Raw genomic sequence first — 26,893 nt, forward strand, 5'->3', positions numbered from 1 at the left:
TTTTATAATAATTTTGATGTATAAGAATCCTGAGGCACAATTATTTTCCACATATAAAATCATAGATATTTTTCTAAGCCTAAAAATGTAATGGGGACACACCTTTCAAGTTAGCAAACCCTCATTGCACAATTATCTTTAAAGATGAGAAATTATATTTAAAAGTAGCCGATACGAAAGAAAAATTAACGTAATAAATAATTTCGTACAATTTAATTTAAGATATTTATTACCATTTATCGTTCAAAATATTCCCTTAAATATGTGTATATGTGTCCGCGTGGAGCTCTACCTGAGATCAGGCCGACGTCAGTGTAACTTAGACAGCAGTGACCGCACCCATTATGTATACCCGGCGGGTGAAGACGGATCAACCAATAAACACTTTCGACGCCCTTTGCTGACCGCGGAGCAAAGCGTGAGCCACAAAAGGCGGTGTCGCCGATCCCGTCCTTTACACCCTTCTTCCAGCATCTTCAAATCCATCGCCAGATCTGAAGGCCGATAGAGGCGGAGAAGGAAGAGGAATTGGAGAGAGAGAAAATAAATGGCGAGTGACAGCGACATCGACGAGGACGAGCTCCTCCAGATCGCTCTCAAGGAGCAAGCGCAGAGGGAGGTCAACTACAAGAGGCCGTCGGCGAAGGCCTCCAAGCCGGTCGTCAACCTCATACAGCCCCCGCCGCCGCCCCACTTCATGGCTCAGGATCAGCATCAGCAGCGAAACCCCAATCCCAGGGCGAACCCCGTTCCTGGGAAGCAGCCCCCGCAGCAGCATCAGCGGAAGCCCAGCCGCGGCGGCGGGGTCGACGACGACGATGATTCCGACGTCGAGATGCTGAGCATCTCATCCGGAGACGAGGACTCGTCTAAGGACCGCGCTGCGCCGCAGAGGGGGCGCAGCGGCGAACACCGGGCGTCCAGGGACGATTTGGATCTGGGGACGGACGATGATGAGCCCAGCAGCTGGAAGAGGGTCGATGAGGCGGAGGTAATCTCGATCGCCTAATTGTTGATTGTCCAATAGTGATCTGTTTGTTAATTCTTGGGATCGAGTTGTGCTATTGGTGCTGACTCTCGTAAATTTTTATTGTGCTATCTGATTGTTTAATTAAATGGTTCTAGATTTGCTCAAGTTTATGGAGCTACTGCCGATGATTCTAATTGTTCTCTTTGTCTTATTATGCCCAAGAAAGTTTGCTTGACCACTTTTTTTATCTTTAAATTGCCTCGTCCAAAAATCTTGATGTCGAGAAGGTCGTAAAATTGAGAGATCCTGCTGTTGTCTCTTGAGTCTTGCATCCAAATTGAAGCTATGTTCATTATCATAACTTCTAAATCTTTATTGTTTTAGATTTTCTTTCCTAGTGTCAATAGTTTTTCTCTAGCAGAAATACATTTGGCTGCTACACTCGGATGCATGAAATTGAGAGCCTCGGGCTTGGAAATACACAGTTGGCATCTAAATGTTAAGGCCACATCCAGTTGTATCTTTCATCAATAGGAATGCTGAATTTGGTATAATGTAAGCTTAGTCAAAGCACCAACCTTTTTAATCATTTTGAGAACGTTAGTGGAATTATGGATCAAATTCTTGGTCTTTAGTCTAATCTCTAGAGTATATTAGTTTTCTCTTTTTCCTCTTTGAGATCGAGCATAACAAAGTTCCCTATTGTTAGTATCACACTATTATTCCATATGATGGCAAGAATTCTGCTCTATTATGATCTTCGAAATGGATACTAGAAATGGGCTGAAAAGATAAAGTTGACAGGTGTAGGAGAAATTGAGAAAAACTTAATATTCTGCCATAATATTCAGAAAGTTTTCGATGGGAAAACTTAATACCTTCTTACCAGAAAGCATTCAACTTGTGTTTTACTTTTTATGATAGATATTGTGAGCACGTTAATTCACCCAAGTTCCAGAAGAATGTTATTTTAGAAAATAACATATTATTTACCGTGTTTCTTATCTCAAAAAGGAATCAAGCATGACGGGTGAATTAGGCCTACATTGATGGCATGGACCAACCGGTTTTAATTGGGAGTATCTTAACAACATAAGCAGTAATTTTAGGGGATTCATCAAGAAGGAAGGATGTAGACTTCAGGTGTAGGGTGGTTCCTAAGAAAACTACATACAAGGATCTTGAATTGTTGTGCCATGTTATGGATGAATATATTCTGGTTGGAATGACACTGAAGCTTAATGTGCGATCGGGTTAGGATCAGTTTGGGATTTGGATTTTCCGGATTGGTTCTACGCAATGGTTGGCTCGGAGCACGAGAACTAATTGGCAGTGCCCATCATGATTTGTTGAAAACTACTGGACTTCTTCATAACTTGTTAAAATTTGCTGAATTAGTCAAAAGATGGTGGAATCTGGTTGCATTGGGCAGAATTTGATGCAATTCTAACTGCTTCCAATCTGAGTCTAACTATTTCCCTTGTTTTTTAATTTGTTCCTTATGTTGCTCAATACTTGTCATGACATAGGTCCTCTGACCAGGATCAGTTTAACTTGAAAGCCGTCATTGAAACAGTAGTTATGGTAACTGATTTGATGTTCTTGAGCATACATACAATGTTGAATTATTGCTGTACGGATGTTTTTACCATGATAAGGTAAAATATGAATGACCCATTTCCTTTTTTTATTTTTCAGCTTGCTCGCAGAGTTCGAGAAATGCGTGAAACACGGGCAGCACCAGGTGCACAAGGTCTTGAACAAAAAACAGCTCCAATGGCTCGCAAGGGGCTTGCAAACTTGCAGTCGTTACCTCGTGGTGTGGAAGTTTTGGATCCACTTGGACTAGGGTAACTACATTATGGTGGCATTGATGTTTACGATAACACCATCATATGCTTATAATTTTCTTTTTTTTAGGTTGATCCTCATTGGTTTATTTGTTGGTTTTTTGTCGGGTTTAGTTTACATTCTCAATTTGCATCATCCAATGTTGGAAAGCATATCACTGCTATGCTTCTCTCCATGTGATCTGTTTATCATTTGTTGTATTTTTTTACAATTCCCAAACCATGAATAAGATAATCCAGCAATAAATTAGTTAGATAGTTCAATTAGCAGAAGTTCAATGCCACTGTAAGTAGGGAGATAAATAATCATGGCTTCGGTCCTGCCACTTCATGTCAGTCACAGAAACTGCAAATCAACGACACACTACTATGATTAGAAAAACTTATAAATGAAAATAAGGTACGTGCTAAGTGCTAACACATTTTTATATATGAATGAAGTGGGCAAAAAAAAAAGTTGTTTAACAATATAGCATATGTTCTGATTTGGTCAGTAATAAAGGTTCTAAACAGGTTGATTCTTTTTATGCATCAACCCAATTATTTTTAGATCGCAATAAGTTGAATGAATTTATGTATATATTTTGCAATTGTTAAGCCCATCAATTTATTTGTTGGGTTTTATTGGTTTTAGTTTACATTCTAAATTTGTGTCGTTTAATTGTTGGAAAAAAATTGTCAACGCTTATGGTTGTTTGTGTCATCCTTTATCATGCACAATATCTTCTATTTTATTTTTGATCCATGAATCAAACCTATCGAACAAAACAGTTCAATTAGCAAAACTTCAATGCCACTGTAAAAGAGGATTACTTGTTACCCCAAGATCAGAACATGGAAACTAGAAATTGCAGATAATCTTTCTTGAAGACTACACATTTAAGAAGTCTTAGAAATGGAAAAAAAAGCTAAAACATTCTTACAAAAATTAAGGAGTTTTAACTTTTAATGAAGGAATATGTTTGGATTTGATAAATAATATAAAAGTATTAAACAAGTGGATTTCTTTTATGCATTTAGGTTCCAAATCTCAATTCTATAATAAAAACAAACCTTTGTTGAATCAACAGGATACCTGTACATGTTGTACCAACACTTGTAAATGGTTGGTACCAGGATTCTTAATTTTGATGTGTATCGCCTGGTATGGGCGGTACGTACTGGTCCAAGAGGATACCGGCATGTGGACCGCCCTCTACTGGGCAGTACTAGTGTTTTGACCCTATATTGACTGATATGAGGTTTGTACCGGGTGTTAACGGTCGAAATTTGATCGTTATCGAGGCGTACTGATCGGTACGCTCGGATTTCGATCATTACCAAGGTGTACTGGTTGATACGTCTCGGATTTTGATCGTTACGCCTCGATGCGTACCGTACCTAGCAGGGCTTGGTATATTGGTATAGACTGAAATTGAGAACCTTGGTTGGTACCAATCACATTGACTAATTCCAGTTCTAGAGCCATCTAAATCCTTTTAAAACCTAATTTTGTGTGTAAATTACTCAATAACGATTCAACATGTGTTTAAGACCATGCATTACAAATATGTGCCAAAAGCTTGTAAATACGAGTTACATATGATATAAATCCTAGATGACTGTAAGTAGTCTTCCATAGATATAGATGGATTTAGCTATATCTATGTGGATCAAACTTAGATCTGCATTGATCTTGGTCGAATCCACATGGATCTAGATTAGAGTACGCCGATCTTGACTGAATTCACATGGATCTACCCTTGTTCTATGTCAAGTTGGTTGTATCCACACCATTCTAGTCTAGATCTATGCTGATTTTGATCAGATTAGCACGGATCTAGCCTAGATCCACATAGGTCTAACCAATACATGAGGGCTTAGCCTTTATCTTGAGGTCGGTTGAAGAAGAAAAACATGAATTTCAATTAAACATTAAACCAGAATATGAATCTATTTATCATTATTGATATTTAAGAATAAGCAAATAAACTGAAGAAAATAACATTGGATTTACCTCGATTTCAGAGAATAATGCAATGTTTTGTAAAATCCAAGCTTAATTGATAGGCTTACTATAGTATCGATTGATTTATTTCATTAACATTGAATACGCACATTTTGCTGAAGTTGCATAAAAACAAGTAACACAATCTGATCTTGTTGATACTTTTCATTATTGCTTGGATTGCGTCCATTGGTTTGTCTTGGTTACTTCTGTGTGGATTTCACCTCTATTGGTCTTAATAGCTCCAATTGTGTATCTATCAGGGTAATTGATAACAAATCATTGAGGCTCATTACTGATGCTTCAGTAAGCTCTCCAGTTTCAAGAGAAAGGTCTGGTACTTTAGATCCTACCGTACGAGGTATTGTTTGTTTTGATTCCTTGTGGATAGTTGTAATTCATCTTGTTTGCTGTGTTTTACTTTATTGGTTTTTCATGCTTAAGTTGCTATTCATCCAAGTTTTGGTGTGTTCATGTGTTTTCAAGTTCTAAGATGTTGAAGTTTGAGAGGTTTGCATAGCTACGTAGGATCTGTTGATTTTATGGTGTGACTAATATATCACAGGGTCCTCAAGTCTATAGTGTTTTGAGTTTCTGTCATCATTACCTTGTTGTTCTTAGAGTAAGTTATGTAATAAATTTTGTACGTTTTGACTGCTTAAACTGTATTCCTTAACCAATCAAAAAAGTTTAAGGATCTAAAATATCTTGAAAGGTTGTTTTTCCCCAAAAGGAACATTATATTAAATTAAATAAATGATTACAAAATTCACCCTGAGCATCTAAGTGAATTGAAAACATCAAACTGGAGGGAAAATTCATTCTCCTTGTTAACTATAGTAAAGCTTGCCAACCAGTGGACAGCCCCAGTGCTTCCACTTTAAGGCCAAAAAAAAAAATCTCGTGTAGCATTAGTGTATTTAATTGTATCAAGTATTCTCCAAGGAGGAGACTTCTGGTTGAGGATGTCCACAAGAATGTTGAAATATGTAGTATGCTATCTTGCAAAGCCTTTCGAAGTCCTTCCTTGATTGTATCCTTCACAGTATAGGCTGTTGCTATCATCAACAAACTCACATCCACCAAAAGTACAAAGTGCGTTACAATTCCTAACTACAAGCTAGTCCTGCCATTGCAATTTTAGTCACGAGAAACATCACTATTAAGCTTGCACCACCCTAACTGAGGCCTCCCCAATTTTAAGAAAGATTCAACATATCTTCCGTTGTCCTTCAGAATAAGACCATACATACAGCACTTGTAAATCAGCAAGGACTTTACAAAACATAGCCACAGGGTTACAAACTGTATCATTGAAGATGGTGTCATCAGGAAAATTACAAATCCGCCAACATACAGTTGCAATCATAGTCCTCATAACATTGGGATCAGCAAACATACCATCACTCTTCTCATTTAACCAATGCTAAATTTTTCCTCACATAGAAACCACATTCTAGCAGAGAAAGAAAATTGAAAAATAGGTGCTTAATTCAAGGTCATTGCTGCACAAAGTTCCAGCTTATCAGATGTCAATAAGCACCATCAGATGTCAAGTGGTCATGGTGCAAGTGAGGATGGTGCAAAAGATTTCGTCAAACAATCTTCACCTTTTCAGGTCTAGGAAGCTTCCACAAGATCCGCTGCTGGTCCTTATCATCTGAATGTTCCAAGCTTTGGGAAAAAAATAAAATTAAAATCAGATTCAGTGGGCATCATTCCATTTCTATCATATCTCCATAGTCAAATACCATCACTAAGATTAGGAGGTATGCCAATTCCCATAATCATCACAAGCAAGGGGCCAAACATAGTGTCAATCCTAATAAGTGATCAGTCTCTGATCATGCATAATGGAGGAGTTCTACAGAAAGGAGGCCTTAAGCCAGTAGGAGTATCAAGGACTCAGCCATTCGAATTGAAATAATACTAGAGTCATCACCAATTAATTTAAAGAGCTCAGATCCTAAATCCTCAAGCGTCCTCTAAGGAAAAGCCTTCAGTTCCAACTAATATTAGGAGGGTGACTCAAATTCCAAAAGTTAACCAGAACATGCTTAGCTTTGAAAATCCTCGCCCAAATAGACATGTCTAGCTTGAAGATAAATTTAACCAGAACTCAAATTCATCAACACTATTAAGGTGGATTTTAGACATGTCTAGCTTGAAGATAAATTTTGTTAGTGTGGATATTCCTAATCCCCAAACCCCTGAGATGCTTAGGAACAATATTCCAAGAGATCAAATGTGTACCCTTGACATTATCTCCAATTTTCATAGAAAATTTCTAATAAATTGATTTAAGCAATTCAAAGCAGCCTCTGGTATGCAAGTAACACTTAATGAATGTAAAGGAGGGACATTCAAAGCAGAATTAATAAAAAAAAAATCTTACTAGCTTGGAGAAGCATGGCACCCTCTAAAACACCTATCTTGGATCTAAAAAATTCTGCACCATATAATTATGAGCAAAAATAGGATTCTTCTAGGAGCTATAAGGATACCTAATTACTGAAAAGGGAAACTGCCATCCTTGAGAAGCAATTGGTTGCAAATACCCTCTCTTATCCCTACCGACAGCCTTAGGAGAATAAATTTTGCAGCTTATGGTAAAGACAAGTAAGGCTAAGTCATCATCACTCAGACCACTACTAGCTTCGCTACACTCAAGCTCAGAGATGTGAAGGTTTTGCAAGGCGAGACTCAAGTTTTCTCATACAATATTTGTTTCACTAGTCTATTTATTGATCCGCATCTGAGCCAGGCTAGGGCTAAGGTGTATGGGCTTCCAAGTGTTGATTGAGCTAGGTCAGATTAGCTCATCTGAGTTTTCTGAGCTCAACTCTATGTGGCTTACTGTGACTTGGATCTTTCGAAAACTCAGTCCATATAGAGTCATGCTTCTCTTCGACCTCCAGCCATGAAAAGGAAAAAAGAAAACACTCCTTTGAGTCCACAGGATCTGCACTCCTTCCTAGTTGCTATTGGTGTTGGCCACCAATGCCTCTCCTCGAGTTGATCAGCATCTTCTCTATGATTGTCATCAACAAATAAACCTCACTGCAGCACGACCCCATCAACAAGGATAGTGGCAGGAGCCTTGCTTGGGATATTACCCCTGGCTTCTCCATCTGCCTGCTCGTATCATCCTCTATGTTAGCTGCTTTGAGCACACCCTTGGCAACGCAACAGCAATGTGGTCCGTATTTCCCTCATTGCTGGATAATACCCCAGTGGTAAGCCCTGCTCAATTTCCAAATTCATCAGATACCAAGTTCACAAGCCTTATCTTAGCATGCCTTACAGGGCATACTCCATCTCTTCCATGATGACTTCACTTATAGCCTCCACCAACCTGGCAGAAGGATGGCACTGAGAACTGTACTATCTCCAACAATGCTGTGAAATTGTTATGCTACTACTATTGTTGAAGCGAAGGAAGAGGGAAGATGACAGAGGGAAGCTGGGGAAATGGTGGTGGTGACATATGCCGGGGTTACCTAGGATGCTTTATAGTGGTGGAATAGTAGAGGAGCAAAGTTGTTGCTCTAGTAGTGGTGTTTTCTGAATGAAATGATAGCTTGTTTCACTACTTGGGTCATCAGGCATGTCCTGGCCCCAGCGTTTTATATAGTCAGGCTAAATGCCTTTTGATATGGACTTGAGCTGACCCAGGCCTAACAAACAGTTGGAGCAGGTTGGGCTTTTATAGGACTAGCCTGTGCCTGGCCCATTACCATCTCTGCATTTTCTGTGTCCTCTCTTGGAGAACTAGATATAACTGTATTAAAGTTATCTTCTCAATGGCCTAACTTCGATCAAATTTTCATTTTTCTGAATCTGCCTATTTATGCTTGAAAGTTTCACTTATATCACAAGTTGTTTTTTGGTATATCCGTTATCTGATTTGATGTAGTTGATTATATAGGTTTGTCTATAAACCTTTTGAAATTTAGTCATATGTTAAGCATGATTATGGAGCAACACTGAAAGCATATGGAAGCCAAAATATGAGTCTAACCCTTAACATATCTGACTACAACTAACACTTACACATTAATGGTAGAGTTTGTGCTTATATGTGTAACTTGATTCTCAATGCTCTTGATAACTCAACATCATTGCATAGTTTGTATTTTTTTGCAGAAAAAGTAATCTATTCATCTCCTCACTTTGACCCCAAGATTTTTCTTTCACGGGTTCACCAAGAGACAAGTGCTGCGGATTTAGAATCTGGTGCCCTTACATTAAAAAATGATCTCAAAGGAAGGACTCAGCAGAAAAAACAGTTGGTAAAAGAAAATTTTGATTGCTTCGTCTCTTGCAAGACCACAATTGATGGTACTTTACAAGATCGTTTAACACTTTTGATGAACTTCATTTCTCATCTTACGATTTTCTTGAGTTTCTTTGTTAACTTTGGATAGTTTTCTTCCAATATTCTAAGAAGTCAATTGTGTTTGGTAGATATTCAGTCAAAGCTGAGACAGATAGAAGATGATCCAGAGGGTGCAGGTACTGCTCGCCTGTATGAAGCCACCCAAAATATTAGTCAAGTTGCAAACCATGCATTTCAACCTCTATTTGAGAGGCAGGTAAAAACTAAAATTTCATATTTGGAAGGCTCATATCCTAATCTTTTTCTTTGAGGATGATTGCCAAGCCTTATGATCATTATTTCACATCTTTCCTGATAATAATTAGGTGCAAGCTGAGAAAATCAGATCAGTTCAAGGAATGCTTCAGAGGTTTCGAACTCTGTTCAATCTGCCAAGTTCAATTCGTGGGAGCATTGCTAAAGGCGAATATGATTTAGCTGTTAGAGAGTACAGGAAAGCAAAGTCTATTGTTCTTCCCTCTCATGTAAGCTCTATATTTCTGACCACACTTTATGGAAGATAGATATCAGCCTTATGTTGGTTGTCATCATTGTACAAAGTTTATTGGTATTTCTTATTCCATAAATCATCATATATTGTTCTCCAGTCTGATTCTCAAAAGCAAGATTGGTAGAAGAAATGGGTATGATACAAAAATAAATTTGGCTGACTTAAGCAGTTAAATTGTTAGTTATTTAGTGTCGATCTGAAGAATTAGTTGTTGTAGAAGGAAATGAAGAAAATTATGACATTTGGAAAGGACTGCCTATGATATAATGGTGAGTGACATGATCACTTCTCTTCAAAATGGGATGACTACTGATGGCTAAAGCTAACATTTGAGAATCCTATAATATGTCCAGGCTGGTTAGCCATTTGCACGGGCAGCTACATTGTGTACATTCACATGTGGCCTTCATAAACAATGATATGAACATTCATGGACATATAGGGCATTTTTTTCCTTTTAGTTCCTTTTTATTGTCAGGTATTTTTGTATGTTAGCCAGTGGTGATTCGGGTTTGTTCAACAGTAGCCTATATATAAGACATTGTAGAGTGTAGACTCTACAATGGGATGTAGACTACCGATGGCTAAAGCTAACATTTGGGAATCCTATAATATGTCCAGGCTGGTTAGCCATTTGCACGGGTAGCTACATTGCGTACATTCACATACGGCCTTCATAAACAGTGATATGAACATTCATGGACATATAAGGCATTTTTTTCCTTTTAGTTCCTTTTTATTGTCAGGTATTTTTGTATGTTAGTCAGTGGTGATTCGGGTTTGTTGAGTTCAACAGTAGCCTATATATAATACATTGTAGAGTGTAGACTCTTAAGGCACATCTCTTGGTATCATTTCATTATTCTCAGTTAGTGTTTCACTTATATTAGCTCTTTGGAGGTCTAGAAAAACTCTAGTCATGAAGGATGTTTCTAACAATATTTTGACAGAGGGATCACAATTCGATCGACTAGGTACCACTCATTCACAAAAACACTTTATATCCATGTGCAGACCCTTATTTCATAAAGTAATAACAACTTGCTGCAATGTCCCAACTATTTATTTGGCTTTCCCATCATAGCTTTATCAAGGGTAATATCATTAGTCTAACTAGAGCTATCAAATATTTTTTTTATTCTTTTTTATTTAGTTCTCTTAGGTTTTCCTCTACCTTTCTTTCATTGTTCATAATTTTTAATTAAGGGTAAATTTTATTGTTGTTGTATATCTAAAGCTTAATTCACCATAGCCTCTAAAGGTCTTCTTTGGGCATGTCATTGAAAATCTTATTTTATAAGCATAATGAATTAAAATTGACAGGTTTCCTTTTATTTTTTTTCATAAACAAGCTTATACAACAACTATGGAGATTATTCACATCAATTGTAAGTGAAAAATGCCAATATTCAAATTATTGTGAAGCCTTCTATAAACGATATTTGTTCCTACGTATAGGTTTTATTATATGACAAACTTTGACATTTGATAGTGTTAGAATAGTTAGTCGTATATGATGATACATAACAAATAGTTGAAACACTTCTAACTTTTTGATAGTTGAAAAAAATACTTTTACTCATATAATATGTCAAGAATGATAAAGAAAATGCTGATGATAAATTTAATAAGATCATTCTATTAATTGTATCAATCTTTGATACTTAAAATATTCAAAACAAACAATATGCAAACAACCTCTTATCATATATTCATCTTTATAGTTGAAAAGTTACTGCCGAAGAAAGCAAAATGCTCAGGGTACTGAGTATTGATGTAAACAAAATGCTTACAAAGAGTATTGATGACATATTTCATAAGCATCTAACAATTATTTATCAAATATGTGATTTTGAGTTACAAAGTAAATGCATAAGTTGAGTGCATGTATATTCATAGCTCAGTATTTTCTTAAACCCATTATGCAGTCGATGTAGTTTATGTTCCATCTGCTATTGTGTAAGCTTTGTGTTGGGAAACCAGAAGAGAGTCCTTGGGATTCTTTTTTTTTTTTTTGCTTGTAAAGGAAATAACTTTGACTATTGTTTGTCACTTTTCTGTACTTCTCATAATTCTTGGGTAGTCTTGATAAAGTTTGATGGGAAATCCTTAGATACTTGGTGAGCCATCTCTAACCTCCATTGTTTGTCTCATCTCAAATCAATTTCTCTTACTTGTTTTGGTCTGTTATTCAAGACAAGTGAAATAATATTTCCCCTTTAGTATCCTTTGATTTGTGAAATCATTGGGTTTGGACATTTTTCCAATGATCCTTGCTACTTTGAAAAAGCAGCAGCATATCTTTTGTTTTTTTTTCTTGTTATTTCTCTCCATAAACACAGAATACAAAGCATTGATTCCCCAATGATATACTTTTATTTAGTCAATTTTGAAAAATATACTCTTTTCTGCAAACTTGGATTGGATTTAAACTTTCGTTCTATTTCATATGTTGTGGACAGATAAGTTTTATTCAATGATAATCGCTAATCCTATTTATATATAATACGCGTCCATTGAACTTCCATAGACCTCTATTTGCAGTGGCTCACTTGGTAAATGTAGACACTACGTGGCCTAAAATGCTCGTCCAAGTTACGAGTAATGACTACTGAGGTCATCAAACATATGCTAACCAAACTTGTCTTCAACTCTCTATGTGGGACTAATCATTCTCCATATGCTGAGGTCATCAAACATATGCTAACCAAACTCGTCTTCAACTCTCTATGATGTCCTTGTGAAGTTCCAACTCATAACCAGCTGATATTTTGACATGGACCTAATTCATCTTGCTGTGCATAAGGCAACCCTTGTCTCAACATGTGTTGGCCCACACGGAGAGCCCATGGAGTTGTTTTGCTTCATATTGTCAAGAGAGGGCTCAATAGACCTCCTGGCTCATTATATCGAAGATTTAGAGTAAATAGGTCTCTTAGGATTCATCACAACATGATTGGCAGGAGCCTTAGACACTAACTTGCCCTTTTCTTTGACATGGACTTTTTACTCGAGGCATCTCAGGAGTCCTAGTCGATTGTTAATATCTCTGTACAACAAGTTCTTGCTTGTTTGTATGTTCATTTTCTTCATTTGTAATTTGTATTGAATATTATTTTTGAGCAAGACTCTCTCAACAGTTCTCAATTTGTTTATGGACTCACTTGCAGGTTGGTATACTGAAACGTGTGCTTGAGGAAGTGGAAAAAGTAATGCATGAATTTAGAGGGATGCTTTATAAATCAATGGAAGATCCAGAGCTTGACTTAGCTGATGTAAGTTGGCTCCTTCCCTGTTTTTAGATGATGAAACAATGTTTAGGGATGAAAAATTGGAAATGGATGTTCTGTAAATTTTATTGCGTCCTGTGTTTATGCATGTTAAGCTTGATTTATCTTGGTCATTTGAAGCAATATGGTGCATTTGTGACAATAAGAAACCTATATGTGATTCTTAGATGCACAGAGTTAAAAAAAAATATAGCAAATTGAAGTAAACCCCGTCCGTCTATTTTTCCTCCCAGTTTGCTTTTTTCTTACCCTGCTCTCATGCTGTGGTGATATCTTATGGATTGAATATAGTCCAAGTAATTACTTCTTGTTTTTCTGCACATTGCTTTGTTGTCGCTTTTGGAAGAGTGTTAACCATCATTGATGGCATTAAAAAGATGTCTAATGTCTGCCACATTTTTGTTTGTCCTGTATGCTTGGTAACATTATCAATCTAATACTTAAAGAATTTTGCACTATTAAGATTTCATATTCGAAGTTTTACATTCATTATCATTTTGAGGATTCTACTTGCAATTCTGTATCTGTTGTTGCTTTTAATTAACTATTGCACTATATCTTACCTTTAGTTTCTGTCATGTGCTTTTTCTAGCTTGAGAACATTGTTAGGCTTCTGTTGGAGCTGGAGCCCAGTTCAGATCCTGTCTGGCGTTATCTTAATATTCAGGTTTATATCGAATAGTTTCTTTTAGAAAAATTCAGACACATCTGATTTGTTTTCTTTGCAGTTTCATGCTCATGCTAAGTTAATTCTTGGCTTATGTTATGGTAAGGCTCCTGAGTTTTATATCTTTTGCTAGAATCGGAGGATTCGAAGTTTGCTTGAAAAGTGCACTCTAAATCATGAGGGTCAGATGGAAATTTTGCATAATGAGATTCGAGAGAAAGTCAAATCTGATGCAAGATGGAGGCAACTTCAGGAAGACTCCAATAAACTGGTAAGAATACGGTTGACATTCTAGGTCCAGAAGGATTTCTTGCTACTCGTATAGTGGATTATGAACTATCAAAACTTGAAATAGCTATTATGTACTTGCAACCAAGGTTTTGAATACCGTATCATACCGGTGTACTGATCAGCTGTCAGTACGGTACGTATCGAACTGTACCAAGTTGTCCCGAGTGTCCTGACACATGGTACACTAAGGTGTACTGATGTACCATCCATACCAGTCCTCTATCGGACCGGTATGTACCGCCCATACTGAGCGGTATGGTACAGTATTGCAAACCATGCTTGCAACATCTATGGTACAATCAATGACTTCTTTTAAAATTTATGTATGATGTTTCACGAATATGATTGAGGAGAAGATCATGGTTTGCGGTTCCGCTGCCGAGTATGGTTTGGTATTGGTGGTGTTTATCAGTCTGACAACATACTTGTAAGCACCCAACATAGGGCCTGTATTGGCTGGTACACCTGGTTCAATGCCTGTACTACCTGTATAGGATGGAATAGCCGTGTACCAAGCAGTTCTTTTGTTTTTTCAGCCTTTTTTAGGCTTTTTTTGAAACTTGTTATGGGCTGGTATGGTATGAGTCGGACGCTGACCAGTACATGAAATTGTGAACCTCAGATAGGATTGTGATAAATTAAACATTCTTTGTGTATAATGCAAGCACAGATTCTAGTTAGTTTTTGGAGTTGCTTTAATTTTTCCATATTATTGTTGTAATTACTTGTTTATTCTTCTATTGCGCTTATATTTTGACTTTCTTTTTACTTGTATATTATGTTTTACTCAGCTAGACACAGAGTCACCCTTGGATGACTCTCCTGAGGTAGACATGCATCCAGACGTGGAAGAAGTGGATGCTTTAAGAGGAAGGTACATCCATATGTTAAATTCTGTACTCATCCATCATATACCGGCATTTTGGAGATTATCTTTATCTGTTTTCAGTGGAAAATTTGCAAAGGTATGTTTATGTATCATTCATCTTTTCCTTCTGTAATAGTTCTAAATGGTTGAAATATTCTGCAATGGTGGAACTGTTTTAAGAAAATTACATCTATGAGCATGTTTTTTGTTTAACACTTTTGTTAGGTTTTACCCTATAGTATCTTGTTATTGAGAAAGACATTAATGGCTTTGTGTTTCAAGGGATGTGCCTTCATCTTTCATCTTTTCCCTGTTGGGATTGGGGATACTGAGCCACAGTCATCGATTTTGCAAATTTATATGTGTTTGTATTTATAAGATAGGAATGAACCTTCCTGATCCACATAGATATGAAAATCTTTACAGGTAACCACTGGTGGTGTGCTTCTTGATTCAGAGACAAATGCTAAGCCTGCCTTGAGTAAGAATGAGGAAAAAGTTGGTGAGATCAAGTATTCCACTCATACTCTTGAAGAAGTTGCAGCCATGATTCAGGGTACTATAACTGCATTTGAGGCGAAGGTATAGTAACAGCTGACATCTTTATTTGCATCTCTGGAAATCTCATTCATGCATTAGTTTGAAAATTGTAAATGGATGCTGGATTACAAAGGGTATCCTTGTTACTTTGTTATAGAGCATTTTCCTAAATATTTTATCGTGTATGTGGAATTCAAGTTTCTGTAGGCGGCTACATAATTTGGTTCTTATTCTACCTGTTTAAGAAACTGGCTCTTTTTCATATTAATTTCTTCAATACAACTTTTACTTTTTGTTTGTGTGGAAGAATATGTTTTCATGGTGAATAAAATAGTTTTTCTTGTTCTTGTTGTTGTCACTTGCTAACAGTATAATTTCTTGCTGAATAATTTAAGCAAAGGCTGCTCAATTATGCCAATTCTTTATATGTGACCAGATGGATTGTTTTTTCACTATTTAGGACAACACTCGATTATTCTGAAGACTTGATTCTTTTACTATTTTCTTTTGTTGGTCTTCTTTGGTTTTCTTTGCTTCACACAGCATTGCTGACTCTTCTAGACTTCTTTTAAAATTGTCTTCATGGAACATCTCCAAGCAATCTTAAACATCTTGTCTTATTTCATTCTCAACTAATGCTATCTCTAGCATACCACAAACATGTTTGTTTATATGTAACACCATTAAGATTAGTTGCCTCAGTACTTATTTCATGTACAACAAAAACAAAGCCGTAAAGATGGCTATCTGGCAGTACTTATTTCATATGTAGTTTTTAATTTCTTGTTGTTCTGATTCTTAAAAATGGCTATCTTGCGGTTATTATCCTTGATCCCTGCTTTTCCAGTTGGCTAAGATTCCATATGCGTTTTGATGTATAGGATGCTACTTGATGTGTGGTAGTCCATGTGAGCTTAGCATAGGCATCTTGAGGTTTTTAAATGACTATTCATTAGTGTTCTGAAAAGAACTAAGCTCTGTAAAGTGCCAAGATTTCTTGTTGTCTGAGGTGCTTATATTGTAAAAATTATATGGATAAAGATAGTCATGAAAACAAGAATTTCAATCAAACCATGGGTTTTATATCATTATGTATGCAAGAAGATTACCACCAAAATACCAAATTACATGTTTCTATACATTAATAGAGCACTCAATCATCATGATAATTAGTTCATATTTAAATAACAAAACAAACAAAATTTAAGCATCTATCAATCTGAGAGCTCTTATGATCATAAAGGTCCGTCACATCACCATCAATATCGTCCATGTTCTTGTCTTCTCCATTACTTGATTTTAGCCCTTCATCTTTTTTGTTTCGTTAGAATCAACTTCCTGCTTTCAGTTTTTTAGGGCCTTGAACTTGGATGTTTTTGCACTCATCTTTAGTCTTCTTTGTTGTCTAGTGGTCCTTATTTCTCACTTTCTCTTACGTCGAATGCCCTTGCCACATTTTTACGTTGAATTGCCATCATCGAAACAATCATCTTCTACATTTGACTTGTTAGCACCCTTCTCCCTGATTATCTTTGTGGTGGTTGAGGGTGCTGGAATATGGAGAACAGGATTGAAGAAGAGGGAGGAGAAATAAAGGGGAAGAGAGGACATTTGGCGGTGGTGGAGCACCAATGAAGAGAGGGCTGAAACAAGAGGTAGGGAAGAAAAGAGGAAGCATATGAGGGAGAGAAGATGATAGGGGGTGGCGGTCGATGTTAATAACTTGATTCCACTGGGGCAAATAAATGGAGGATTATCTATGCGGATGTGATCCTTGCAGTGGAGGGGGGGGGGGGGATTCCCACATCTACTAGAAGTCAACTGTCGAGTTTGTGACATACATATATGTATATGTATGTGTGTGTATGTGTGCGCCCGCACATGTGGCTATGTTCTATCATACTTTGTTTTACTGTTATCTTTTCATTTTGATTTATATATGACAAATTCTGGAAATGATTAATAGCTGAGCTAATATTTTTGACAGGTCCAAAGTACTTTCCGAGATTTTGATGAATCAAACATTCTACGACCATATATGAGTGATGCTATAAAAGAGATCGCTAAAGCATGCCAGACACTGGAGAGCAAAGAGTCTGCTCCTTCATCTGCTGGTAACAAAAATTTCCATTAGAATTTTCTTGTTGAATTATTAAAATTATTCTTAAGTGTATTTTCCTGACCCTTCCAGTCGAAGCTTTGCACGCCCTTTATTTTGAGATCACAAAGATATATATTCTGAGGCTCTGCTCATGGATGAGGGCAACAACCAAGGAGATTTCCAAAGATGAAACATGGACTCCTTTGACTACTCTAGAGCGTAACAGATCTCCTTATGCAATTTCTTACTTGCCCCTTGCATTTCAAGCGATGACAATATCAGCTATGGATCAGATTGATATGTGAGTTCTTTCTCTTCTATGTGTGATACCTGTAACTTCTTCCAATTTTATAAAAATGACAGTTTTTGCTGGCTGATTTTGAGTATGAATTTTGTTATCATCAAGGTTTGCCATCTTGGGTATCGGATCCTTACTGGTCTATGGGTGGGCTGGCATGAGTCTAGTATGCACCGACATATTAACACGTGGTATGTTGGTACGTATCATGGTACCAAAGGGGGTTGGGAGGGGGAGGGGTGTGTGTGTGTGCACGGACGAGGAGGAAGGGGGCAAGAAGTAAGAGGGGAGGAGGTGGCTATAGTGGGGGAGGAGGAGAGGAGCACCAGGTGTATCGGCAGCGGCAGGTAGCACAAGCAGTGGGCTATATATGAATGCCACGAGCAGAGGGGAGGGACGAGCAGTGCGAGGGGGGCAAATGCTAGAATAGAAATCAAGAGAGAGGTCAGCAGGGGTAACCTAATAAAAAATAAATAAAAATGGGGCTTGAATCGAGTGGTAATGTTGATTCAGAAGACTTACTACATCTTCATTCACCTCCGAACCGGAAAATACCATCCAGTACATACCGGTCTGAATGAATGGAGATCATAACATATGATTTTCTCTTATAGGATCCAGTATTTGTGTTTTATCATGGCATAAGCTTATAGGCTCATGTGAATAGGCTTGAAGCTTTGAATCTTTGTTTATTTGATGTCAAATTTATCAGTTGAAGGACATCTTAAAATAGAACTTGGAGGAATAACAATGTTGGGCTAATGGTAATATTGTATAAATGTACTTTTGAATAAATCTTTCCACATTGATGCACCTAAAGTCAAGTACATGAATTATTTTTGTGCTTTCCATGATTTAGCTCCACTACTGACTCCATTACTTAATAGGGGCTAAAACCATGTAATTTAAATTGCGTCAGCCCAAATTGATAATAGTAAACCTTATAAACGATCACAATAATTCTTCACTTCGGATGCGGACTATTCTAGTTGTTACAATCTTTCCTAATCAACACATGATATGCTTATCAAGACCAAGGCCCAATAATTATGTCATGCCAAGCTATACCTTGAAAGCAGATCATAGCACAGTACACATTAGCAACATACATCAATATGTCATGATCCACTTACAAAAGATAATTTTCTCACATGATATGCATTTTTCTAGTAGCATCGCCATGGTATCAAATGCTATGATTGACTAATTTTCTCTATTATGGTGACGGACAAGCTTTTAAATCTTGACTAGTTTCATACCATACCGGCTGTATCAGCTTAAAAATATTAGAAAAGTTGACTGGTTCTGGACCATATGATCCCATACTTGACTAGTTTTAAATCTTGACTAGTTTCTCTTATAATTACTGGTTACATATTGTACCCATTAATACATGATGAAACCATGGCAGATCATATGTTTTTTGGTTAGCATGATTCAGAAATTTGACAAGACTGAATTAATTTGGCACTATTGATCTCTTTACAACTTCCATTTGCAGGCTTAGGATGACCTTTTCACTCTCTTTACAATCTTAGTGTCAGAGATAACCTTTTGTATTTATAGTATGAGAGAATTTACATGCAAATTTTACACTGAAAGCTCACAAAGATAGATTGCATGCTAAAATCAAGCTTAAATTAACAACGCACAGATGAATGTGAGCTAAAATGCAAGAATCTATCTCAAAGATAAACAAATATAAGTTCAATACCGTGAGCTGCGGCATGATGCAGCGATGAAGATGAGCAGCAAAGGAGGAGAATCAGCAGTGGTGAGGTGACGACATAGCAGGGAGTGGGAAGGAGAAACATCATAGGTAGAAGAAGAGAAGAAAATTTTAAAAAGTATGATGAGTACCAGAATCTAACTCTCACTGTAGCTTAATATTGATTGGCTAACCGATTGGTAAGTCCACCACAGTAAACTTAACCGACAGCAAGCTCGGAATCTGACGTTCACTATAGCTTAATATTGATTGGCTACTTGCAGATGCTATTTTTGATGGGTTTGTATGTTTATTACTTAGTGTATAAATTTGAGAAGTATTTTCCTGGTTATTAAGGGAAAAAGATGCTGAAATTGATATTCAGTAACCATCAGTTTCTTTAACATAGTTTAATTTTTTTCATTATATTATATCCTAAAGTTTATTTATTTCTCTTCTAGCATGGTTCAGAGTCTGAGGAACGAAACAACTAAGTACCAGTACGTCTTTGAACATATTCAGGAAATTCAAGAATCGGTTAGACTTGCATTTCTTAACTCTTTCTTGGATTTTGCAGGTATGCTAGACCACTACACTTTATAGTAGCTCAGATCTTGTTTGTGAATTATCATCATGTGTTTTTTTCCCATTGTGCAAATGTTTCAGGTTGTCTTGAACGAATTGGTACTGAACTTTCTCAGAAGAGATCAAGCAAAAAAAATAGTCATTTGCAAAATGGATATCTGCATAGTCTCGAGAAAGATTCATCTATTCTGTATGGTGGGCGTGCTGCTGCTTCTGATTTCCACAAAAAGCTATTAATAGTTTTGAGTAACATTGGATATTGTAAAGATGAACTTTCCCATGGTTTGTATAGTAGGTACAAGCACATATGGCTGCAGTACAGGTACACTATCAACTTTGCTGTCATCTCTTTTGTGGAGTAATATCCTCAAAATAACCCACATTATGGTTTTCCTTCCACATTCTTTGTATCTTTTGAATTAATGGAAAGTAGGCACAGAAAACCTCACAATTGATATAGCTATGACCTTAGGATTGGATGCACCTTGCACGGTTTTGACAGCAGTTATTTCAAGTGTGTAGTTTGAACTTTAAAGTCGTAGGAGAAGAATTCTTGCAAAGAAACAATGGTATATAATGGTATATATGTTACTAAGAACTTGAAATAGGATCTTTTTGACCCCATTTTGCATTGCTCCCACACAAGTATGCCTTGCTCACCTGTCCTCTTTTTGCGGGTTTGAAACTGTACGTGAACAACAAACACAATCCAAATCTTTAATTTTCAGGCTAATTATTTTCAACCTATATCAAGCATGTTGAGAATGTCTCAAGATATCATTGTTGTTCTTCTCTAAGTTACCCAGTAATGTTTCTTGGACATGGGTGTTCAAATTTTGGACCATGATGTCCGCGATGCTATCATTATTTTTAGGGCTTTTTTCATGAATCAGAAGCATAAACGTAAGCTGATCTGATTGTTATATTTCGGAAATTTCTTATGTATTTTAGCATTAGGTGCACGTATCTCTAATCCAACTCACAATTTGCAGTATTCTTCTTGATAAATTTAACTTGCAGTTTTTGCATACAGAACCAAGGACAATAAGCCTGCACCCAAGGTATTAATGTAATGTCAGTAGAAAGGTAGAAAATTATAATTTAAGTATTGCATGGAAGCATCATAATTAGGGGCGGTGATCTATGTGGACTGGATTGGGTTGTTTTAGGATTGACATGAAATATGCTTAAGCTGAAGTGAACTTGATCCATTAATGATTAGATTTGGAAATCTCAGTCACAATTGGATTCAATTTAGCCAACAACAACAAAACCCTTGATTTTTCCAACTGTTTGGGTCAGCAGATTTAGTTAACCCAATTAAATGTTATTTTATCATATTAAAAGTTGCCGTTGACAGTAGCAATAAGAATACCTTTAGAAGGTAGAGCAGGTTATAATGATGACAGCAAGGTATTGATGACCAGAGGATCTATGCTTTAGGATTGAAAAGAGTTTACCTATTAAGCATATATGATAACAAGGTCGACAACATTTGTGTTAAAGGAAATAGAAAACCTGTAAAACCTACAATTTCAATTTCTCTCTAGTAATCAGATTTCACGTTTATCTATTCAGAAAGTAAACCTGAAGGACCCCCACCATGTTTAGTTTGAACTTTGCTGGTTCAATTTCAACGGAAGCATTTTAGTCATTCAAATCTGACATATTCAAGTTGGCTGGCGGGTTCAAAAAAGTGTAGCCTGTCCTAATTATGTTGTTGTGATGTACAATAATAAAAGAGTAAAAACATGTGGTGCTTGTATTAATCTGGAGAGTTATAAAAGAGATAGTAAGCAAGCCTTTTCCTGATATGATCCAATTTTTTGTCGTGAAAAGTAACAACCATTAAGGGTTTTTTTTTTCTGTTATACAAGAAAGTTGAAACAATCTACTCTAGTTGGTTAGGAAAAGAAAAGACACATCATACATAGTAGAAGTTCCTAAATAGTTAAAGCAATCTCGACAGATGATATTTAAGGTTGGTCCTGTCAACAGTACTTTAATTTCTTAAATGATGAATGGAAATTTTATTGCAGGTTTAAGTACTATTTTCCAATTGAAGTTCCAAAAAGTTACAGAAACAATCCTTGTGTAACAACTATACACCATAGGGGGTTTGTAAGCAGTTAATATTTTTTTTGTGGCTAAGATATTCATTGCTAGATGAGCCTAACATTATGATTGACTAGTGCCGTTGTAAGTTGGTTAACTTGCCCTATAACATTGTCTTGTGGCAGTTTGGAGAATCAAGATGTATAGATCAGGAGTGGAGAAAAGATTTTTGGGTCATAATATCATTTCGTAGTTTGCATGCTTAAATTAACTATTGTTACATAACATGTATTTTTATGTTAAACTGATGGAAATTTAGTCTGTATGTGCAACTGATCCTTTGAGCAGTTTGGTTTTTGGCTTCAAAATCTAGCTATGAACCATGAGTTAGCACTTGTGATACTGAGACAAAGTGAAGAAGAGGAATTTTTAGATAATTGAGGAATAAGATAACTGCATATGTTTAGGTTCATTCCCAGGTCCATGTAACAAAATAACTAGCACCAATTTATTCAACATCATATACAAAAAACATATTTGAAACCAGGGACTTCAATTTTATTTTTTGGACCCATATCGGTCCATGGCTGGACTAGTCGGTTCCAATGTACCGACAGATGATATGCCAGAACATACTGAAGTACTGCTATGGGAGATAGGGGGAGGAGGAAGAAGGAAGGAAGAAGAGGAGGGAATGGAGGAAGAGATGTACGGTGTACTATAGCGGGTGCTTGGGCAGCAGGAAGTGGTGAATGCATGGACAGCAGAGGACGATTAGCGCATGGACAGTGGCGGTGGAGAGGAGGCTCTCGCATAAGCCTTGGAGCATCACACATAAAAAAGAAAACCAGTTTTTAGCTGACCGGATTGGATTGCCCGGTTTTAAGTGGTCCACATCTCGGTCACTGGTTGGACCAGTAAATAACGGCTGAACTATACCAAACCAGATGAAATTAGAAACTTTGCTTAAAACTCCTCATACTTATCTGTTGCCATTTGCACAAGCTGATGGTAGGAGGCACTATGCTGTTGCTATTTGTTATGATCTCAATCACCTTTCTATTTGAGTTAATTCAACCTGAAAGCTAAGGTCAGGACTTCTATCCTTTCAAATATTCATTCTGATTCCATTGTGTTTTTATTTACTCTCTAAATAAGTCCTTTTCCAGTTCTGTTTTGTTCCCTTGTAGAATAGTTTTCAAAATGAGAGATTCGCTCCCCCTACAAAATTTTAATTGGCATTTTTGGCCAGAACATATAACACTTTTAGCTAGTTAGTGCTCTAAGGTTATTGGTTTGAATCTCATCATAGTTGTTTCATTTCACTGTCTTACTATTTGATTATCTAACAATTTTCCAGGGATAAAGACGAACAAAAGGCTGACATGCGAGACCTTGTAACATCTTTTTCTGCACTTGAAGAGAAAGTCCTTGGCCAATATACATGTGCTAAGGTACTTATCTTCCATTTTTTTTTTCATCAAAGAAAAAGAAGGTTATCATTAAAAATTTTATGTTTTCTGCTTTGGTTGCATTTTTCTGTTTATTCTGAATGTTAAATGATCTATATCACTTGATGGATGTACAATCATGAAATAGAAAATCAGACAACAGTTAAAAAGTTTATATAGTTTGGCTAAAAGACAAATGCAGCTCTTAGGTTGTTAAGTCTTGGTGGTGCAATTTGTACTTTCAAGTACTCCATGAACAAATATGTATGCTAGAATGTTCTTATTTTAAGTTTCTTGGTAAGTCACTTTAATTAAGTTTGCAATTATTTCTCTTAATTTTACTAGCTTCTTGTGTCTCGCCTTAGTGTTTGTGACATTTATTTTTTCCAATCAAGCAGTCAGATTTGATTAGAGATGCTGCTCAGATCTATCTTCTAAATTCTGGCATCCAGTGGGGAGGAGCACCTTCTGTCAAGGTATATGATGTTGAGTGGTTGACTTGTTTATCAATTAAATAAGTCAATATGATAAAGTTGTTTCCCCTATTGAAAATGAAACATCTTATGGGTGCTTTCTATGGCAGGGTATACGAGATGCAACTATTGATCTACTGCACATTCTTGTGGGCGTGCATGCAGAGGTGTTGCACAGTATTACAGTCTAGTTTAAATTTAATGTGGTTGGATTACTTCTGTCCTTTAGGCAATTATATTATAATTCTGTTGAATTCCTATAATAGCATCCTTGGTTGAACAATAATTTTACAGTTAAATCCAAAATAAAAGAACAGAACATTTATAGTGCTAAAGCTTTGGAACACTGAGCCTCTTTTACTTTGAGGTGTATGACATATCTGATAGCTTATGAAATTCTTGAAGTTTATTTTCTTTATTGATGTCTTGGAGATGGTTTCCCTAGTATTAGTCACATTATAATTCTCAACTGATATAGATCTTCCATTCATTTTCATCTTTTCTTTTCTATTTGAACTTCAATTCCTATTCTTGCAAGTCAGTTATGATGAGTGGCACACTTATCAAACAACGGATGTTGGTTCATATGTATACATAATGTAGCAACCTTTAACCATCTTTACCAAAACATTTGGCCTTGGATAAAAAGAATATTACATTGATGGTTGAGGCTTATGCTTGAATATTAAAGAAGAATGCACCACCCTGTTCTCTTGATCTTGCCATTTGTACGTACTTGTTTGTGGTGTAGGCTTCAACTTAAGCAGATTATACTTTGAATTTCTAAGATTTCTGTGATGATGCTTAGATTTGTTAAATTTATATTAGTTGAAAGAATCTCATTCAGCAAATATTTAATTGCAGGTATTTTTTGGTGCTAAACCTTTGTTGGAGAAGATTTTAGGCATTTTGGTGGAAGGCTTGATTGACACTTTTATCAGTCTTTTCGATGAACATAAAAATAAAGATTTAAAGGTGCTGGATACAAATGGTTTCTGTCAACTCATGCTTGAGGTAAATGACACCACTTCTGTTTAATGAAATGATATTTGTTTGTAACTATAATGGCTAAATTGCTAGATATTCTTTCTTATAGCTATATCATTTTTGCAGCTTGAATATTTTGAGACTGTTCTGAACACATACTTCTCACCTCAAGCACATGAAGCTTTGAAGAGGTTGCAAGGATTGCTTTTAGAGAAAGCTTGTGAGAGTGCAACTGAGCCTTCTGAAAATCCTGGGCACCAACGCAGGTCAACTCGTGGGAGTGAAGATGCCATGGTCGAAGACAGGCAGTCGACTGTTTCCCCAGATGACTTGCTTGTATGTTCTCTTCTTATATGTTATATTTATCTTTGGAACAGAGAATAGCACATAAACTTTACCTCTGCATCACTAATAAAATCCTTATACAACTTGTGCTTTGCTAGTTTCCAGCAAAATACATATGATGCATTCACATGAACACGGAGATGTGGGAAATATTGAGATGTAGGACATGGCACCGAGTGCATACTATAATTGATAAGATATAGTTTGTATATGTTACTATATCTTCATATGTTAAGATGTATTATCTAGGATCTAGCTAGTCTATGATCATCGCTTTATGAAAACGTTCCAAAAGATAGACGTATACATGTGTACATATCAATGTAAGTTAACGTACATGTACTTGATACATGTGTGCTAATTTGTTTTCAAGTACCCAACACGGTTGAGGATATATATATATATATATATATATATATATATATATATATATATATATATATATATATATGCTTTATAGGTTGAGTACATATGCTTTATAGGTTAATGCTTGTTCCACAAATGGAAATTTTATTTGGAAAAGCCTTACTATAGAACATACAATTATGGGATTTGACATATAAATTAGTTAATGGAAGAAAAAGGAAAAAGTAAATAATAATTCTGAACTTGTTGTTAGAAAGTCAAAATAATATGAAAGCAATTTAGTAGAATGTAACTTGATGGTGTATGGAACTTGAAAGAAATGATACTAACACTGTATTCACAGTAATGACTAATTATTTTAAAAAAGGATCAATAATAAATTCTTGGAGACTCTAAAAGCCACTACCATTGAATTAATGAAAATATCATATTAGAAAAGTAAGAATGATGAGAATATTGAAGATAATATTTCTTTAGAAAACAGACACACTGCTAAGAGTTGGAAGTAGTGTGATTGTTTTTCAAAAGGAAATTATTGCAGAGATCATATTAGTAAAAATAAGATTGGTGAAAATCTTGAAAGGCTTCAACATTTACAGAACAAACTAAAGATGAACAACTTGAATTTCTCATTATCTTGATGAAGTAAAGGAAGATTGGAGTTTTTGAGTAATAATAGATATGCAAAAAGGTAAATATCATTTTGCAAAAGATACTGGCCTTAGGAAAGATGTAATGACTTCTAGGACTTATTTAATAAAGTTCATACTAACCTAGTTTTGGATTTAGAAAGTAATTATATGATTTCACCAAAGGAGACTATGAGAGATAAGATTACTTGTGAAGGTAGGTATTCAGTAGAAGTGTATGGGAAGTGAACTTAACTTGGCTAAATAGTGTATTTTCAAGTTCTTTAGATAAGAAAATACTTCCTGAAATGACGAAAAGCATATTGGTATCCATGTTAAATAATATAGGTGGAGTTGCAGAGAGAGTGCTCAAATTATCTAAACATTGTATGAATATTCTTGAAACCGGTGAGGTCATAAAAAATTCGCACTAGAAGTTATATATAGGATTTTCTTTTACTTTTCGGTGCTTGCTGATTTTACGACAGAAAAACCTATAGGATTTTTCACACAAATTTTAGAAGCTAATACTTCCACCACCAC

The 26,893-nt window shown here is 36.2% G+C and overlaps 1 protein-coding gene across 2 annotated transcripts in view; it reads left to right on the forward strand.

Moving 5' to 3' along the window:
* Nucleotides 1–390: 390 nt before the first annotated feature.
* Nucleotides 391–26,893, forward strand: part of LOC135639467 (exocyst complex component SEC5B-like) — a 28,868-nt gene continuing 2,365 nt past the window's right edge. Inside the window, exons 1-20 of one of the 2 annotated variants that reach the window (XM_065153233.1) lie at nt 391–991; nt 2,669–2,820; nt 5,071–5,168; nt 8,954–9,148; nt 9,275–9,402; nt 9,512–9,670; nt 12,867–12,971; nt 13,579–13,653; nt 13,787–13,924; nt 14,736–14,909; nt 15,239–15,394; nt 17,340–17,466; nt 17,544–17,754; nt 19,921–20,036; nt 20,126–20,366; nt 23,460–23,553; nt 23,949–24,026; nt 24,134–24,190; nt 24,888–25,037; nt 25,137–25,346. In XM_065153233.1, the coding sequence (XP_065009305.1) occupies nt 548–991; nt 2,669–2,820; nt 5,071–5,168; nt 8,954–9,148; nt 9,275–9,402; nt 9,512–9,670; nt 12,867–12,971; nt 13,579–13,653; nt 13,787–13,924; nt 14,736–14,909; nt 15,239–15,394; nt 17,340–17,466; nt 17,544–17,754; nt 19,921–20,036; nt 20,126–20,366; nt 23,460–23,553; nt 23,949–24,026; nt 24,134–24,190; nt 24,888–25,037; nt 25,137–25,346 (3,108 nt within the window). In that variant the 5' untranslated portion in view covers nt 391–547. Of the gene's footprint in view, nt 992–2,668; nt 2,821–5,070; nt 5,169–8,953; nt 9,149–9,274; nt 9,403–9,511; nt 9,671–12,866; nt 12,972–13,578; nt 13,654–13,786; nt 13,925–14,735; nt 14,910–15,238; nt 15,395–17,339; nt 17,467–17,543; nt 17,755–19,920; nt 20,037–20,125; nt 20,367–23,459; nt 23,554–23,945; nt 24,027–24,133; nt 24,191–24,887; nt 25,038–25,136; nt 25,347–26,893 lie in introns of both variants that reach the window. The other variant, XM_065153232.1, reaches the window with a different exon arrangement.

This window comes from Musa acuminata, chromosome BXJ3-6, assembly GCF_036884655.1.
Source record: "Musa acuminata AAA Group cultivar baxijiao chromosome BXJ3-6, Cavendish_Baxijiao_AAA, whole genome shotgun sequence".
Classification (NCBI taxonomy): domain Eukaryota; kingdom Viridiplantae; phylum Streptophyta; class Magnoliopsida; order Zingiberales; family Musaceae; genus Musa; species Musa acuminata.